General features: G+C 36.3%; 1 protein-coding gene across 5 annotated transcripts in view; it reads left to right on the top strand.

The window, feature by feature from the left end:
- The window catches only part of ABHD17B (abhydrolase domain containing 17B, depalmitoylase), a 53,112-nt gene extending 37,998 nt beyond the window's left edge, over window positions 1-15,114 (top strand). For all 5 annotated transcript variants that reach the window (XM_042963843.1, XM_042963844.1, XM_042963845.1 and 2 more), the window contains 3 exons: window positions 6,450-6,919; window positions 10,766-10,945; window positions 13,564-15,114. In XM_042963843.1, the coding sequence (XP_042819777.1) occupies window positions 6,453-6,919; window positions 10,766-10,945; window positions 13,564-13,783 (867 nt within the window). In that variant the 5' untranslated portion in view covers window positions 6,450-6,452 and the 3' untranslated portion in view covers window positions 13,784-15,114. The remainder of the gene's footprint in view (window positions 1-6,449; window positions 6,920-10,765; window positions 10,946-13,563) is intronic.
- Window positions 15,115-16,206: the final 1,092 nt, after the last annotated feature.

The following is a 16,206-nucleotide window of genomic DNA, read 5'->3' as shown; positions in this document are numbered from 1 at the left end:
TGGGGTGGTTTCTACCTCCGACTGTTACAAATTACACCACTGTGAACATTCATGTACAAGTTTTTGTGTCAGCATAGGTTTTTTACTTCTCTTGGGTATTTGGTTATTGACCCAGGATTGCAATTGCTTGGTCAAATGTTAACTCTGTGTTTAAACTTTTTAAGGAATTGCCAAACTGTTTTCCAAATTAATTGCTTCCCACTAACAGTGTATAAAGGTTCTAATTTCTCCATATCCTTGTCAGCTTTGGTCTTGTCTGTATTATAGCCATCCTAGTGGATATGACGTGGTATCATGGCTTTCATTTGCATTTCCCTAATGACTAATGATGTTGAGCATCTTTTCATGTTAGCCATTTGTATCTCTTTGGAGAAATGTCTAGTCAGATCTTTTGTTCATTTTTTAATTGGGTTTTTTTTTCTTTTATGTTACTCAAGAATTTAATGCATTTCATCAAACTTACTGTGTTTATTGACACAGTATTTTTTAATTTAGAAATTATGTATGTCTTTTCATTTAGTATGTTAGTTTTTTGCTTATCTCTTTCTCTTCATCAGTCTTGTGTGGGTACTCTTTTTACAAAGCAGTGGTTATGAGTTCAGGCTCCAGAATCATTCTGCCACATATCAATTCTGTCACTTTCTAGCTGTGACCTTTGGTAGGTTACCTAACTACTCTGTGCCTTGGTTTCCTGAAATGGAAAATGGGTGAATTGATAGTCTCTACGTCAGAAGGTCGTGAAAGGGTTAAATGAGTTAATAAATGAAAACTGTTCAGAATAGTGCCTGATATAACTGCTCAGTTAATGCGAGTTGCTATTGATAGTGGAAGGTTTTTCTAAGAGTCAGCTTTTGGTTCTGTTAATATCTATTGTTTTTTATTCTCTATTTTGTTGATATCTGTCCTTTAATTCTTATTTCTTTGTGTTTACACTTCTTGAGTTTAACACACGGACAAATATTCAAAGCTGGACATTTGTAATGAATAACTATAACTACTTCAGATGTATCCTACAACCTGTAATTTTATGATGGTATATCTGACTTCTTAATAGTCATAGGTATGTTCTTCCATGTCTGAAGTTTATTAACATTTATACCATTCTGAACAAGTCAAGTGACAAGTACCTCAGCACATTTTTCACTTTTAAATCCCTAACTCTTTCCAATTCTCTCTATATTGGTATTCCCCAAAGTTATGATTCTGGATTGTTTAGGGGTATACTTTGCTGCTTTTTTTCCTCCATTGCTTGCTTTAAACACAAATACACACACACATTATATTAACTGTTCTTTATCATATCTGAGATATTTCATAGAATTCCCTTGGATTTATTTTGTCCTTGCTGGAGTTTCTCAAAGAGGGTCTCAGTTTGGTAAGCCTTCTGAGTTTTAGTATGCTTATAGCTAAATTTATTTTATTGTTTTATTAAAATGGTATTTTATCTCTGTAAAATTCTAGGTTCAAAGTTTTGTGCGTTTTTATTCTTTCTTTCTTTAAAACTATCTCTCCAGTGTCTTCTGGTTTCTAGTGTCAGTTTTGCAAAGTCAGATGTTCATCTGATTCTTGTTCCTTTGTAGGCAATCTGTTCTTTTCTGGAAGCTTTCATATTTTTGTTTCTGGCAATCATAATATTTACTATAATTTGTCTATGAAAATTTCCTTAAATACCTGTTTGGCACTCTGAGCTATTTCAGTCTGGATTTTTTTCTTTAATTCTGAGAAATTCTTAGATTCTTATCTTTGTTTTCTCCTCTTTTTCTTCCCTCTGGTACCCCCAAAGTATTGATACTGGTATTTCTACTTTTGTCCTTCTTAAAGTTTCTTTCATATTTTCTGTCTCTTCATCCCTTTCATCTTAAAAAATTCCATTTGGGAATTCCTCAATTGGATTGTCCATCTCACTAACATGTTTGTAAGTTATTGATTCTTGTATCCAATCCATCAGGTTCTTTATTTTAGATACTGATTTGTTTATATCCGGGATTCCAGTTGGATTTTTCTTTAGGACACTTTTGCATTTCATCTTTAAGTACTGTCTGTCTGTCTGTCTGTCTGTCTCTCTCTCTCTTTTTGAGAGAGAGAAAGAGCACATGCCAGGAGGAGGGGCAGAGGGAGAGGGAGAGAGAGAATCTTAAGCAGGCTACACACCCAACTTGGAGCCCAACGCAGGGCTCAGTCTCAGGGCTGTGAGATCATGACCTGAGCTGAAATCAAGAGACACAGCCCAAGTATTCTTTTTTTTTTTTTTTTTTTTTTTTTTTAATATATGAAATTTACTGTCAAATTGGTTTCCATACAACACCCAGTGCTCATCCCAAAAGGTGCCCTCCTCAATACCCATCACCCACCCTCCCCTCCCTCCCACCCCCCATCAACCCTCAGTTTGGTCTCAGTTTTTAACAGTCTCTTATGCTTTGGCTCTCTCCCACTCTAACCTCTTTTTTTTTTTTTTCCTTCCCCTCCCCCATGGGTTTCTGTTAAGTTTCTCAGGATCCACATAAGAGTGAAAACATATGGTATCTGTCTTTCTCTGTATGGCTTATTTCACTTAGCATCACACTCTCCAGTTCCATCCACGTTGCTACAAAAGGCCATATTTGATTTTTTCTCATTGCCACGTAGTATTCCATTGTGTATATAAACCACAATTTCTTTATCCATTCATCAGTTGATGGACATTTAGGCTCTTTCCATCATTTGGCTATTGTTGAGAGTGCTGCTATAAACATTGGGGTACAAGTGCCCCTATGCATCAGTACTCCTGTATCCCTTGGATAAATTCCTAGCAGTGCTATTGCTGGGTCATAGGGTAGGTCTATTTTTAATTTTCTGAGGAACCTCCACACTGCTTTCCAGAGTGGCTGCACCAATTTGCATTCCCACCAACAGTGCAAGAGGGTTCCCATTTCTCCACATCCTCTCCAGCATCTATAGTCTCCTGATTTGTTCATTTTGGCCACTCTGACTGGCGTGAGGTGATAATCTGAGTGTGGTTTGGATTTGTATTTCCCTGATAAGGAGCGACGTTGAACATCTTTTCATGTGCCTGTTGGCCATCCGGATGTCTTCTTTAGAGAAGTGTCTATTCATGTTTTCTGCCCATTTCTTCACTGGGTTATTTGTTTTTCGGGTGTGGAGTTTGGTGAGCTCTTTATAGATTTTGGATACTAGCCCTTTGTCCAATATGTCATTTGCAAAGATCTTTTCCCATTCTGTTGGTTGCCTTTTAGTTTTGTTGGTTGTTTCCTTTTCTGTGCAGAAGCTTTTTATCTTCATAAGGTCCCAGTAATTCACTTTTGCTTTTAATTCCCTTGCCTTTGGGGATGTGTCGAGTAAGAGATTGCTACGGCTGAGGTCAGATAGGTCTTTTCCTGTTCTTTTTTTTTTTTTTTTAACAGGTTTATTTTAATTTATTTTAAATTTTAAAAATATTTTTAAGTAGTCTCTGTACCCAACGTGGGACTTGAACTTAAAACTGTAAGATCAAGAGTTGCATGCTCCATTGACTGAGCCAGCCAGGTACCCTATTTTAAATCTTTGTTATGTCTGGTCTAAAAGTTCTGCTCTAAATTACTTAATTTGTTGTTTGTCTTTTATGGCTGTTGTGTACTCTCAGATGTTTATCATTATTCACTGCTTTGTCTCCTCAAGATTTTGTTGCCAAGAAATAACTGGCAAATGATACATTTTTTACTCAGATGATTTTTACATAAAACACACTGGACTTAAAATTATCTAAATTTAGCAAGATATTTCAATGATTTTTAAAATTCCTATCAAGAGGGGCTCCTGGGTGGCTCAGTTGGTTAAGCGTCCGTGACTCTTGATTTCGGCTCAGGTCATGATCACAGTTTGTGAGTTTGAGCACCGTGTGGGGCTCTGTGCTGGCAGACCAGAGTCTACTTGGGATTCTCTCTCTCCTCTCTCTGCCCCTCCAGGCTTGTGCTCTCACTCTCTCTTGAAAATAAGTTAAGAAAAAGTAATTTTGAAATAAATCTGGGGATGAACACCAAAGGAGAGAAGCAGGAGAAAAGGTGCAGTGCCAGGGTCTAGTCTAATGAAAGGACAACCTGACCTTCTTAATGGTGGTGGCAGAAACTATTCCTTCCTCTGCTGCCCTAAACCAGATAACTGGTATCCACCAAATAACTTGCAAATTACCACTTTTCTAATAACAGGAATGAGAGAGCAACATAGACTTCCTTAAAAAAATGTATAAGTAAAACAAATAACCTTAATATAATCAGAACTAAACAAATTACTGAGGAAAAACATTTTATTCTTGATAGAAATTTAAAAAAAATTTTTTTTAATGTTTTTATTTATTTTTGAGACAGAGAGAGACAGAGCATGAGCAGGGGAGGGGAAGACAGAGAGGGAGACACAGAATCTGAAGCAGGCTTGAACTGTGAGATCATGACCTGAGCTGAGGTTGGACACCTCACCGACTCCAAGGTGCCCCCAACCTCATCTTTTTGTTTTTTTCCCTAGGTTGTCCCCTCTCGAACTGACCCTTTGAGCTTTCTTTCTTGCCATCCTCTTCACCAGGTCCTGTATCCTCATGACCAGGTTAATTCATAGCCGAATTCTATAGTAGACATAACTAGTTTATTACACGTTCTTTGCCTACCAAGCCTTGGGCATGCCCTCAAAATGCTTCTGAGTACAATATTTCAGGGAGCCAATTAGAGCTACCACTAAAGATGATACCTCATTGTCATTTCTGTTCTATCAGACTATTTTCCCTTCAGGCTTTATTTGTTTTGAAGGTTGAAAAGGAAATAAAGGTAGAATAGCAAGTAAAAGTGTTTTCTAATATCCAGCAGACACTCTTCTGCCCTTCTCTTACTCCTCTTTTAGAGAGCTTTTTTTAATCTCTCCTATCCTTGTTTCTCTATCTGTGCTGTTTCTTATTCTCTCTACCTAATTAGTTTACACTGGGAAATTAACACATGTATATTGAGCATATGGATTAGATTTTGGGAAATCAGTATATTCGTATTGAGCATATAAACTAGATTTTGAATTTTGATTGAGTAGTGGATATAAAGGTCATTTCTTTCTTTCTGAATAGTCTCACTACTTTAGTCAGTCTCTTGAGGTAATTTCTTCTCTTATGTAATTACATTTGGCATAATGGTATGGTAGACATTTTTTTCTGTCCTTATATTAGATTTTTTTTTGTAAAAAATTACGTGTCACCAGATCTCTGGAAGGTGTTTTGAATGCCTTCTTCCTGGAACTAAGCAATGGTCACCTGTTGCTAAAAAGGATAGGAATTTGAGAAAGGACAAGATAGAAAGAAATGCTGGCAGGGAAACAAGTATTAATTACTCTAGTTTTGTTCCTGGCTTAATATCAGCTAGAAACTTTAAAAATATTAATATTTTAAAAAGACAGGGGAAGGTGGACCATCCTTAAGTGTGCCACCTATATCTGTAGTAAAAAAAACTATAAGCATTGTATTTGTTCTTCACAATCACTCTGTTCAGTGAAGGTATTAGCTTCGTCTACTTATGAAGACAGTGAAGGTTGTAAAATAAATAATTTACCCAAGGGCAAACAGCTAGTAAGTGATAGAGTTGGGATTCCACCCCAGCTCTCTCTGACTTCAAATCTTATACTCCTTCCAATCTAACCATAGAAGAGGAGAAAATTTTAGCAGATTTTACCTTTTTTCCATAATGGACTTTATATTGTAGCCTTTTAAATTTGGGCAGTAATTACATACAGACATATTTCAAAGTCTTATACATGATTTGCGCCCCTGGCACCATGACTAAAACAACAGGCTTCTGAGACATAGTTTTCTGAGCCTCTGAGGCAGTGTAGCCCAGGGTGAAAGACAGTGGTTGAGTCTGGTGTCAGATCTGGGCTGCATGAATCTTGTATAGGTTTCTTAGATTGACATACAGAGTTGTTTTGAGAATTAAAACACATAGAATATGTAGCCCATGCCTGACAAATTGTAAGCACTAAAAAGGAATAATACATGCAATATTGTTATATCTTCACTCTATCATGTTAAATATCTAGCTTCTCCCTGAGATTCTGAGAATTTTCACTAAGTTAACCCAGAAATTGTGCGCTACTCTAATGATACTTCACACCTCCTATGTTGTTATCGGTGGAGAAGTAACAAATATCACCTCTACTCTTCATATTTTCATGTTTTGGTTAAATATTATAATATATAATAACTACTATTTGAAACATCCTATACTGTTTGAGTGTCTCCTGGTCAGGAAAATTTGCCTCACCACAGGATTTAAATTATTTCTAGAAAGATGCCAAAAAATGTGTTTGGGCAGAGGATTCTTGAAATAATAGTAGACACTGAACACCAGTAGAATTTACTGGTGTCTCTGTTTTAACCTTCTATTGTATGCAAATGCAGAATCCATATTTAGTAATTAAAACATTTACTGTCTCCTTTTCTTTTTCAGAAGATGAATAATCTTTCATTCAGTGAGTTATGTTGCCTCTTCTGCTGTCCACCTTGCCCTGGGAAAATTGCTTCAAAATTAGCATTTTTGCCACCTGATCCAACATATACACTGATGTGTGATGAAAGTGGAAGCCGCTGGACTTTACACCTATCAGAACGAGCAGACTGGCAGTACTCTTCTAGGGAAAAAGATGCTATTGAGTGTTTCATGACTAGAACCAGTAAAGGCAACAGAATTGCCTGCATGTTTGTGCGCTGTTCACCCAATGCCAAGTACACTTTACTCTTCTCACATGGAAATGCTGTTGATCTTGGTCAGATGAGCAGCTTTTACATAGGACTGGGATCACGGATTAATTGTAATATATTCTCATATGATTATTCTGGATATGGCGCAAGTTCTGGGAAACCAACGGAGAAAAACCTCTATGCAGATATAGAAGCTGCTTGGCTTGCTCTTAGGACAAGGTAAATGGTGATTGGGAGTATTTTCCACATTTATTATGATGTTTAATTGAAATTGCTTTATATAAAAAAAGAATAAAAGTAGTTTTTATAACATAACATGTTTTGAAGTAGTAAATAGAGATTATATGTACCAAAATATACCTGTGGAGAGTTAAGCTCTTAGAATGTAATTAAAAATTTTTACAAACAGCGTAAAGTTTTTACACAGATCTAATTTGTGTCTGTTAGTGCCCGTGGGTGATTTTCTTTAAAATTTAAGCCAATGACAAGTTTTGGTTTTATAAACTTACTAGAGTGTGATATAAAAATCTTTATTCAGAGTAACCTGGGTGGCTCAGTCAGTTGAGCGTCTGACTCTGGATTTCAACTGAAGTCACAATCCCAGGGTTGTGGGTCAAGCCTCACATCAGGCTATGTGCTGAATGTAGAGCCTGCTTAAGATTCTCTCTCTCCCTCTGCCCTTCTTCCCTGCTTGCACTTTCTCTCTCTAAAATAAAGAAAAAATGTTGATTTGAATAAACACTGATTAGCTAATCATTTACTTAAGAGTGTAAGAGACTGGATTGTTTTGGTGAATTGTAAGCCTGAGTCCTGAGTTTGCGTTATTTTCTATAACAATCTCTTAGACAATGTGACTCAAAGATACCTTATTGGAACTATTTTTAAAGTATTCATTCTGTAAAAGTGAGATTTTTTACTTTACATTCTGGACTAATAAAATTTGGAGAGATGATCTTAAGCTAAAAAAAAAAAGGTAATGTTATGATAAATCATTTAAGCAGATTTTCTTATCATGTCAGTTATTCCTTGGTTATAACAATACATTTTTGGGAACTAGAAATTGCTTTAATCTTTCCTAATCACCAAGATACTTAGAAATTTTTCATGAAATACATTGCAGTTTTGTAGACTTAAGGTGTTTTTTTTTAATCAAATGGTTCATGTACAATAAATAAAGATACCTGAGCTCAAGTTATTCTTCATATTACCTCCTGAAAAGCTGCCTGACTTCCCCAAAGTATTTTAGACTAAAGCTAAAGGACTTAAAGAAAATTTACCATTTCTAATTTAATGTTTAAATATTAATGGTTTCCATTAGAACCTCAATTTTGTTAGCAGGCATAACCTTTGTTAGAAAATACCTTTAGAAACATTTATTCCTTGGGACACCTGGGGGTCTCAATGGGTTAAGCATCCAACTCTTGGTTTTGGCTCAGGTCATGATTTCATGGTTTGTGAGTTCGAGCCCCATATCAGGCTCTGTCCTCATGGCACAGAACTTGCTTGAGGATTCTCTCTCTCCCTCTTTCTCTGCCCCTCCGTTACTCGCTCATGCTCGCTCTCTCTTGCAAAATATTTAATTTTTTTTTAAAAAAAGAAACATTTACTCTAAGATACAATAAAACTATAGTCTCTGAGGTCCATATAAAGGGGATTCTTAAATCATTTGCAATTATATGAAAACATACCTGACAAGTAGGAAAAAATAGATAAGTAGTATAAGAAATAAATAGTTGGGGAGGGGGCAGGGAATGATAAAAATTTATAAACTTAAAAACTGCCTTAAATGACCAAAGTCAAAATCGTCTCAGTCCTACAAACCAAAATAAATGAGTGCGCACTTTCCAGACCCAGCCAATTGAATGGAGTATAATACCTGTCAGGAAAGTATGATAATAGATATTTTTAATAACAGATTTATTGAGATATAACTCTTTTAAAGTACAACTTCAGTGGATTAGTACAATTTTTAAGGATGCTAAGTTAAAGCAGATAGCCTTTATTGTTAGTGCTTCTCAAAAACATGAAAAGATAACTTATTCAACCAAAACACACTAGAATCCAATAGAGTGTTCTCTGCCTATGTTAAAAAAAAAAAAATCCACTCTTGTAAGTGGTTAACTTTTATTTTGCATCTTGTCTGATTTCAATTTGAAGAAATATTTATGAAATGATTTCTAGTCTTGATTAATTAATCTTTTTAAACATACTTAATGATTGAAGCGCCTGGGTGGTTCAGTTGGCAGAGCATCCGGCTTCAGCTTAGGTCATGGTCTCACAGCTTGTGGGTTCGAGCCCCCGCGTTGGGCTCTATACTGACGGCTAAGCCTAGAGCCTGCTTCAGATTGTGTATCTTCCTCTCTGCCCCTCCCCCGCTCACTTTCCGTCTCAGAAATGAGTAAATGTTAAAAAACAATTTTAAACATACTTAATGATCATGCATACTTGATGAATGAGGAACAAGAGCAGAATAGATACATTTCTAAATAGTCCAATAGTCTTTGAATTCATTATCTGCGTGCTATAATGGAAAAGGCACTGGACTGAGAGTCAGGGTACCTGGGTTCTAATTATAGATCTGCCTCTGACTTACTCTGACTTTGAACATCTGCTCAGGAAGCAGCTGAACTAGATTAAATGGTCTCTGAAGTCCTTTCTAACTTGTACTGTTCTGAAATTCTGTTATTGCTTTGAATTCTCTGCTAAACTGGCAGCTGCTTCTACTCTGGAGCCTTGCCATTGCTAGCATTAGTCTAAAATCCATAGTTGCCACCAACAGTGCTGCGATTCAGCTAACGGCAGCCTTACAGCCTCAAGAGTTAATGCTGTGCTGCAAATGTTCATTTTCATAAAATTTCTTCACTGTTTGAAATATGTGCAGCTAGGTCTTGTTAAAGAAAAGGGTTTTCTGAGTTTATTTACATTTGGAGTCAGTCTGGAGTAGATATGTCCAACCTCTGGGACATATCCAAATGCTTACATAGGACTGATTGGAAGAAATTATGGATGGTCATTATTACCTGGATGATTCAGAGTCTTGCACCCCTGGAAAGGGCCAGAGGAAGCACGTAGGGTTTGTCTTGCTATTTTTTTTGTGTTCCGATACTTGAAAAGCTCCATTACCTTTTCAGAAGACCAGAGGCTGTTGTGCAAGTGGCCCTTCCCATCCAGAAGTGACTTCTTTCAGATTTCTAGAGTGGAAGGGCATGTTTGATCTCACTCTAACCCTTAATTCTGTATTTATTAGCTCCCGTAGCACCTCCACTCTGCTTGGAGTACTTTACAGTTGGGACAATTGTACTATAGGCAGTAAACAGTGCTTGAAGCATAGTATATACCTGATACTGAATCAGTGAGTTGATACATTTAAATCTGCAGCATTTTTAAAGGGGGTAAGGCAGTTCTCTTGAGGTTTTAGCATGAAGTCTATTCATAATTAACTGAATCATAAGGCATTTGGAATTCTCATTCATCTGTTTATCTTTCCAATCATTAGTCCATTTCTATGAGCAAATAAAGGCAAATTTCAGGAAAAGTAGTAATTTGCTTTTGGCTAAAATGATACATATTTTTTATTCATAACATACAGTAACTGTATGTCAAGATTTTCATCACTGTGACTGGCTTCAGAAAATAAAATGAGCCACTTTTAATATCTAGACAAAGAACTTTTTGTTACTTTGAATGGAAGATAGATGGTACATGTCTATGAAGTGTCAACCCATTAAAATATCAATGATACAATATGTTCAGCATTTAGTAAAAAATACGCCACATTGAATTGCATAAATGATATAATGAATTAAGTTTAAAATTTTAAAAGACCTCAGCCATTATTTTTCTAAAAGATGAAACAGATGAAAAATGCTAAGAATACAGATATTATTATAGCATTAAATATGATAATGATGGCTAAGAAAGTGTATATTTTAAATATAAATTTGTTGACATGGTCTCATTCTGAGTCATTCTATTATAAGATTAAGTCCCTAGAAAATGATTGAATATTTCATACCAGTCCAACTCTCCACTTTATTTTTTTTTTTTAACTCCTGAACTTTGTAGATATGGCATTCGCCCTGAAAATGTGATTATATATGGCCAAAGTATAGGGACAGTACCATCTGTGGATCTCGCTGCTCGGTATGAGAGTGCTGCTGTTATTCTTCATTCTCCTTTGACCTCGGGAATGCGAGTCGCTTTTCCTGATACCAAGAAGACCTACTGTTTTGATGCATTCCCAAAGTAAGTATCGATATTCCAAATTAATTCAAAGAAATCTTGCGGGAATTTTTTTCATCACTTAGGAATCCATAATATGATTCATTCAGCCATGAGCTTCTATTTTACACATATTATAGAAATTGTGAAAAACTAGTTTTTGAAGAGGATGGTGGCAGGAGACCAGTCAGGAGGGTGTAATGTTTGAGCAGTTGTAACCCTGGTGAAAAGTGCTAAGGGCCTCACACCCCAGAGAGTGGCACCAATAGTATTAGAGATAAGGGGATAATTTGAGAAATAAAATTGACAGAACTGCATGTCACAGTGAATGTAGGATGCAAAACAAGAGAACTTGAATTTGATTCCTAAGGTTCTGACTTGAGCTGCTAGTGGATGATACAATTCAGTGAGACATGATACTGGAAGAGTGGAAGTGTAGAGGAGAAATGAGACACGTGTGCATAAAAATTAGTGAATGATGTCTAATTAAGGATAGCTGATTTACAAAAGAAGTGAATTGCAAACAAGTTGAGTCTTAAGAATAAAGTATTGCCATCCTAGAGGCACCTGGGTGGCTCTGTCAGTTAAGCGTCCAGTTGGCTCAGGTCATGATCTCACCGTGAGTTCGAGTCCCACATTGGGCTCTGCATTGACAGCACGAATCCTGCTTCAGATCCTCTTGTCTCCCTCTCTCTCTGCCCCTCCCCAGCTTGCTGTCTTTCTCTCACTCTCTCAAAAATAAAATAAAAACATGAGAAAAAAAACAGTATTGGGGCACCTGGGTGGCTAAGTCAGTTAAGCATGGACTACAACTCAGGTCATGATCTCACAGTTTGTGAGTTCGAGCCCTGCGTCGGGCTCTGTGCTGCCAGCTCGGAGCCTGGAGCCTGCTTCGGATTCTGTGTCAGCCTCTCACTCTGCCCCTCCGCTGCTCGCATTCTGTCTTTCTCAAAAATAAACACTAAAACAATTTTTTTTTAAACGTGTTGCCACTGCATAGTCTGCAAACACACAGTATTATACAAATTTGAAAGAACTACTTCTGCTTCTCAAGACAAGATAAATGGAAATTCCTCCAGCTCCTCTTAATAATTGGGAAAAAATGGATGGCCCTTTTTTCTCAGAGGGCAAAGGCAAGAAGTGAGAAGCTGGCAAATTTCAGTCTCGCTTCTTTTCCCCAACTGGCAGCTATACAAAGAATTTTTTTGTGAATGATAGATGGGCCCAAGGCCAGAGTCCTCACTTGCTTCTTCATAAAAACAACGAAGGTCATTTCAAAAGCAAATTTTTCATCATTAGCCAGTAAGGGGTCATTTTTGTAGGGAAGCTAATGATGGGAGCATAAGATCTTATCACCAGAGCAAGCTGTGAGAGGGTTTTGTTTTTACATTAATTCAGGGTTTTTGTTTTAGAGAATAGTCTATTGGAAGGTATGTGCATTATATTGCTTCTAACTGAACAGTAGGAATGGTAGGGAGTATTTGGGGTAATGCTGTTGCCAGCTTATATTCTCTGTCCAGCCCTCTCTTGAATTTCTGCTACACCAACAAAGAAAGCAGCACTTAACTGCAAACTGTCTGAAAAAGGTCATAATTTTAAGTTTTAAAATTTGTTTGTAAGAGTTCTTTGTGTAGCTTATGTCTCAATGTTGCCTTTTTAAAATTGCTTTGATCTCTGATATTTAAAATGTTCTCTGATATCTGATAATTCTTCGTTGTCTGTTCATGTGTAAGAGAGGAACTAAAGAGTGGACCTGAAGCAGGTGACAAAGGCTTGTTGACTGAGCTTAACTATACAGGGATCTGTTCATATCAGTTAGTTGGGGATCCCACCCCATGTCACTATTTTCTGTATCTTTCCTCTTAAAGTGGATGTGGTCTTCAACAAAGATTCTTTCTAAAAGTCCCCTCTGGGTACACCTCAGTGGCTCAAGTCGGTGAAGCGTCCGACTCTTAATTTCGGCTGAGGTCAGGATCTCTCAGTTCAAAGGATCGAGCCCCGAGTCAGCCTCTGAGCTAAACAAACTTTGAACAGATTCTGTAGACTCCCATCACCTGCCTTCATCCCCATATCAATTTCTGACCTTCGGGTGTATGCGGTGGTATAAATTGGGTTGTGTCTTCACTTTATCTTCTATCCTCTTAAAATTGGTTTTCTCTTATACTTTTAATTTGTTACCCAGCTCCAAAATTATGTATTTTTTTATATTCTCCCTATTTCAGGGAGTTGATGCCACAAGACAAAAAAACATTTTGTTGTCATTTTAGTAGATTAAGAGGCAGAAAAAAATACGAGTGCGGGGAGGTATAAAGTTAGCATATGTTTGAATGGTCCTTAGTTTCCTCTTCTTCCAAACTAAGTTTTCTTTGTGCTCAATATTGTAGAAAGGTACAGGAGGCTAACAGTAACTATTGAATGATTCCCCTGAAACAGAAGTGCCTAAAGTTAGCTTCCTCAGATAATCTTAAGAAAAGGAGTATGTAAAGTGACTTCTAAATCTTATTTGAAATCCAAGAGGCATCTGTTTCTTCTGTTTTGATTCAAAGACTATTTTGGTATTCGGTATGGCACAAGAGAATTTGTTTTACGTTTCTTTTCATAGATAATTCGTTGACTTCCTTCTGCCTTCTCTTCTCTTACAGCATTGACAAAATCTCTAAGATAACCTCCCCAGTATTAATAATTCATGGGACTGAAGATGAAGTCATTGACTTTTCACATGGCCTCGCATTGTTCGAGCGTTGCCAAAGACCTGTGGAGCCTCTGTGGGTTGAAGGGGCAGGTCACAATGATGTGGAACTTTATGGACAGTACCTCGAAAGGTTGAAACAGTTTGTGTCACAGGAACTGGTAAATTTGTAAAATATTCTGTAAATTTGCATACTGGGTTTTCTTTCCTTGCTGAACTGCACTCTTTGGTAAATAACATAAAACCTGAAGGTTTTGTTTGCAAATCATGTCAGTTGCCTTCATAATTGTACAGGTAATGATTTGTTAACAGACTTAATGAAGGTTTTAATTACCAGAACTAGAAACTGGAAATAACAGTATCATGCAGTCAAGCTGTGTAATTTATATTTTTTCTGTGAATTTTTTTTTAAACATCAAAATGAGTACTGTATGAAATTTTAATTCTATAAAATCAAATGCTGTAAAAGTATTGCCAAATGCTTTTGCATATCAGAAACAGATTTATAAATATTTTTAAAACATCTCAATGTACTAAATCTTATCCAGGTATACAAATGTAATATTCTTTCAATAAAAAGCTGTATATCTAAAACAATTCAAGTACTCATAATAGAATAAACTGTATGAAAATGTGCAAGTTCACTAGAGATGACCTAAGCCCTGTTGTACAGGGATAAAGGTTTAAACACTTATTTTATTGTAAAATACATTGAATTTTCTGTATTCTCTGGTTATCATACATTTTCTCCTTAAAAAACAAATGATGTAAGTCTTAATTTTTATGCCATCTATTAATTTACCAACTAGTTACCTTGTAAATGAGAAGTCATGATAGCACTGAATTTTAACTAGTTCTGATTTATAGGTTTGGTACTATGAGGCAACTACTTAAAATTCTCATTTTTGTTTTTTAAAAGGCATTTAGAGCTTCAAGAATGATTTTGTATGCAATGTTGTTTTAAATTTTGACTAATCTCATAGAATTGCTGTACTCTCCATTATAAGAAAACCTGAGAGTCCGTTCGTTAGATGTTCTTCAAGACCACAAACAGGCTGGCTATTTGGTCATTTTTCACTTTGGCTATTTTTAATAGGACCTGTTGTTTTAGATTACTATCTGAGAATTTCATGGATTCACTCCTGATACAGGAGATAAGAGAACATTTAATTCATAACTTTTATATTAACCAATGTAGTAAAAAACAAAGCTCACACACAAAAACTAAGTTGCCTTTCCTTGAATGAATCCTGCCTGAATAAAACAATGAAAGAAAAATAAAAATAAAATTAATGGTATGTAGTCTAATTTGTAAATGAATGAATATTGAAATAATACACACTGTGGATATATTTTAAGGCCTTATGTAGTTTTAATTGTTCTGCTTGTTCTGTGGTTATGTCTAAGACTATAGTATATGATTCTCTTCAAAGTATATCAAGTATTGTGAATGCTTTGGTTCAGATGTGTCAAATTAACAGTAAAACAACAAATATACCACCCAGCTGTGCCTGTTTGCCTTCTTCCATGTTTCCCATCCCTTACCATCAAGTCGGGAAAAAATTACCATTCATCTTAATAGAACGTAGTTCTGTAGTTTTCTAAATTTTATCATTACTTCTTTTTTTGGAGAGAATTTTTTGCTTCTCAAGATTGTTAATGGAGCCTGTACAATTCCTATTTTTGTACAACATAAACACCAAAGTGTAGCTAAGTGTTTTCTTTGATTACCTGTTAAATTTAAAATATTGATCATACCAATTCAGTATTCATTCATTCATTCAACAACTGTTTATTCAGTCATGTAGAACCCTGTGCCAGATAAAGATGGAAGTCAACCATGTCCTCATAGACTTCATGGTGTATGTAACCAAGGACACAGACACCTTATTGCACAAGTATTGCTATTTGGATAAGGGCTGAAGGATATTTGTAGCTTATATATAATAGGTAAAAGGTACTCTTGGGAGGGGAACATGGTGGGAAGGGCAAGGAAGAATTTGACAAAGAAGTGATCTTTGATCTGAGCTTTAAGGATGACTAAGAAATGATTAAACATGGTGGCCAAGGGAAATCCTTGCTGCCTGAAGGGAACAGTATATGGAAGCCTAAAGAAAGGATAGTGCATTTAAAATGTAAAAAGACTGCCCAGAGGGCAAGGGGAATGGATGGCATAAAGATGAGGCTGGCAGATTAGTTAGAGGCACAATCATACATGGTATCATGGGCCCTGATCATTACCCTAGACACAATAGAAAGCCATTGATAGGATTATGAAATTGGATTTGTCAGGAGTTTATAGATGAAAAAAAAAAAAACCTGGATATTTTTAGTTTGCCAGAAATAGCATGTGAGCCGGTTATAATTGGCTGTAATCTTAGGATGCTGAAAAATCCATCATGGGAAGATAATCTCATACAAAATGCCAGTCAGGCCACATCTGTAAATACTAATTTCATTTCAGGATCCAGTGAAAGGATATTCACAAACTAGTGCAAATTCTGGAATGTTTTACCAAGTTGGAAACAGTCCCACAAACTAAAGCACAAACCATGTAACTAAGGAATGATAGCTATGTTCAAGTATTTGAGAGACA

Source organism: Panthera tigris, chromosome D4 (assembly GCF_018350195.1).
Source record: "Panthera tigris isolate Pti1 chromosome D4, P.tigris_Pti1_mat1.1, whole genome shotgun sequence".
In the NCBI taxonomy this organism is placed as follows: domain Eukaryota; kingdom Metazoa; phylum Chordata; class Mammalia; order Carnivora; family Felidae; genus Panthera; species Panthera tigris.
Note: the sequence above shows the minus strand (reverse complement) of the source record. Positions and strands in the feature narration are given on the sequence as shown.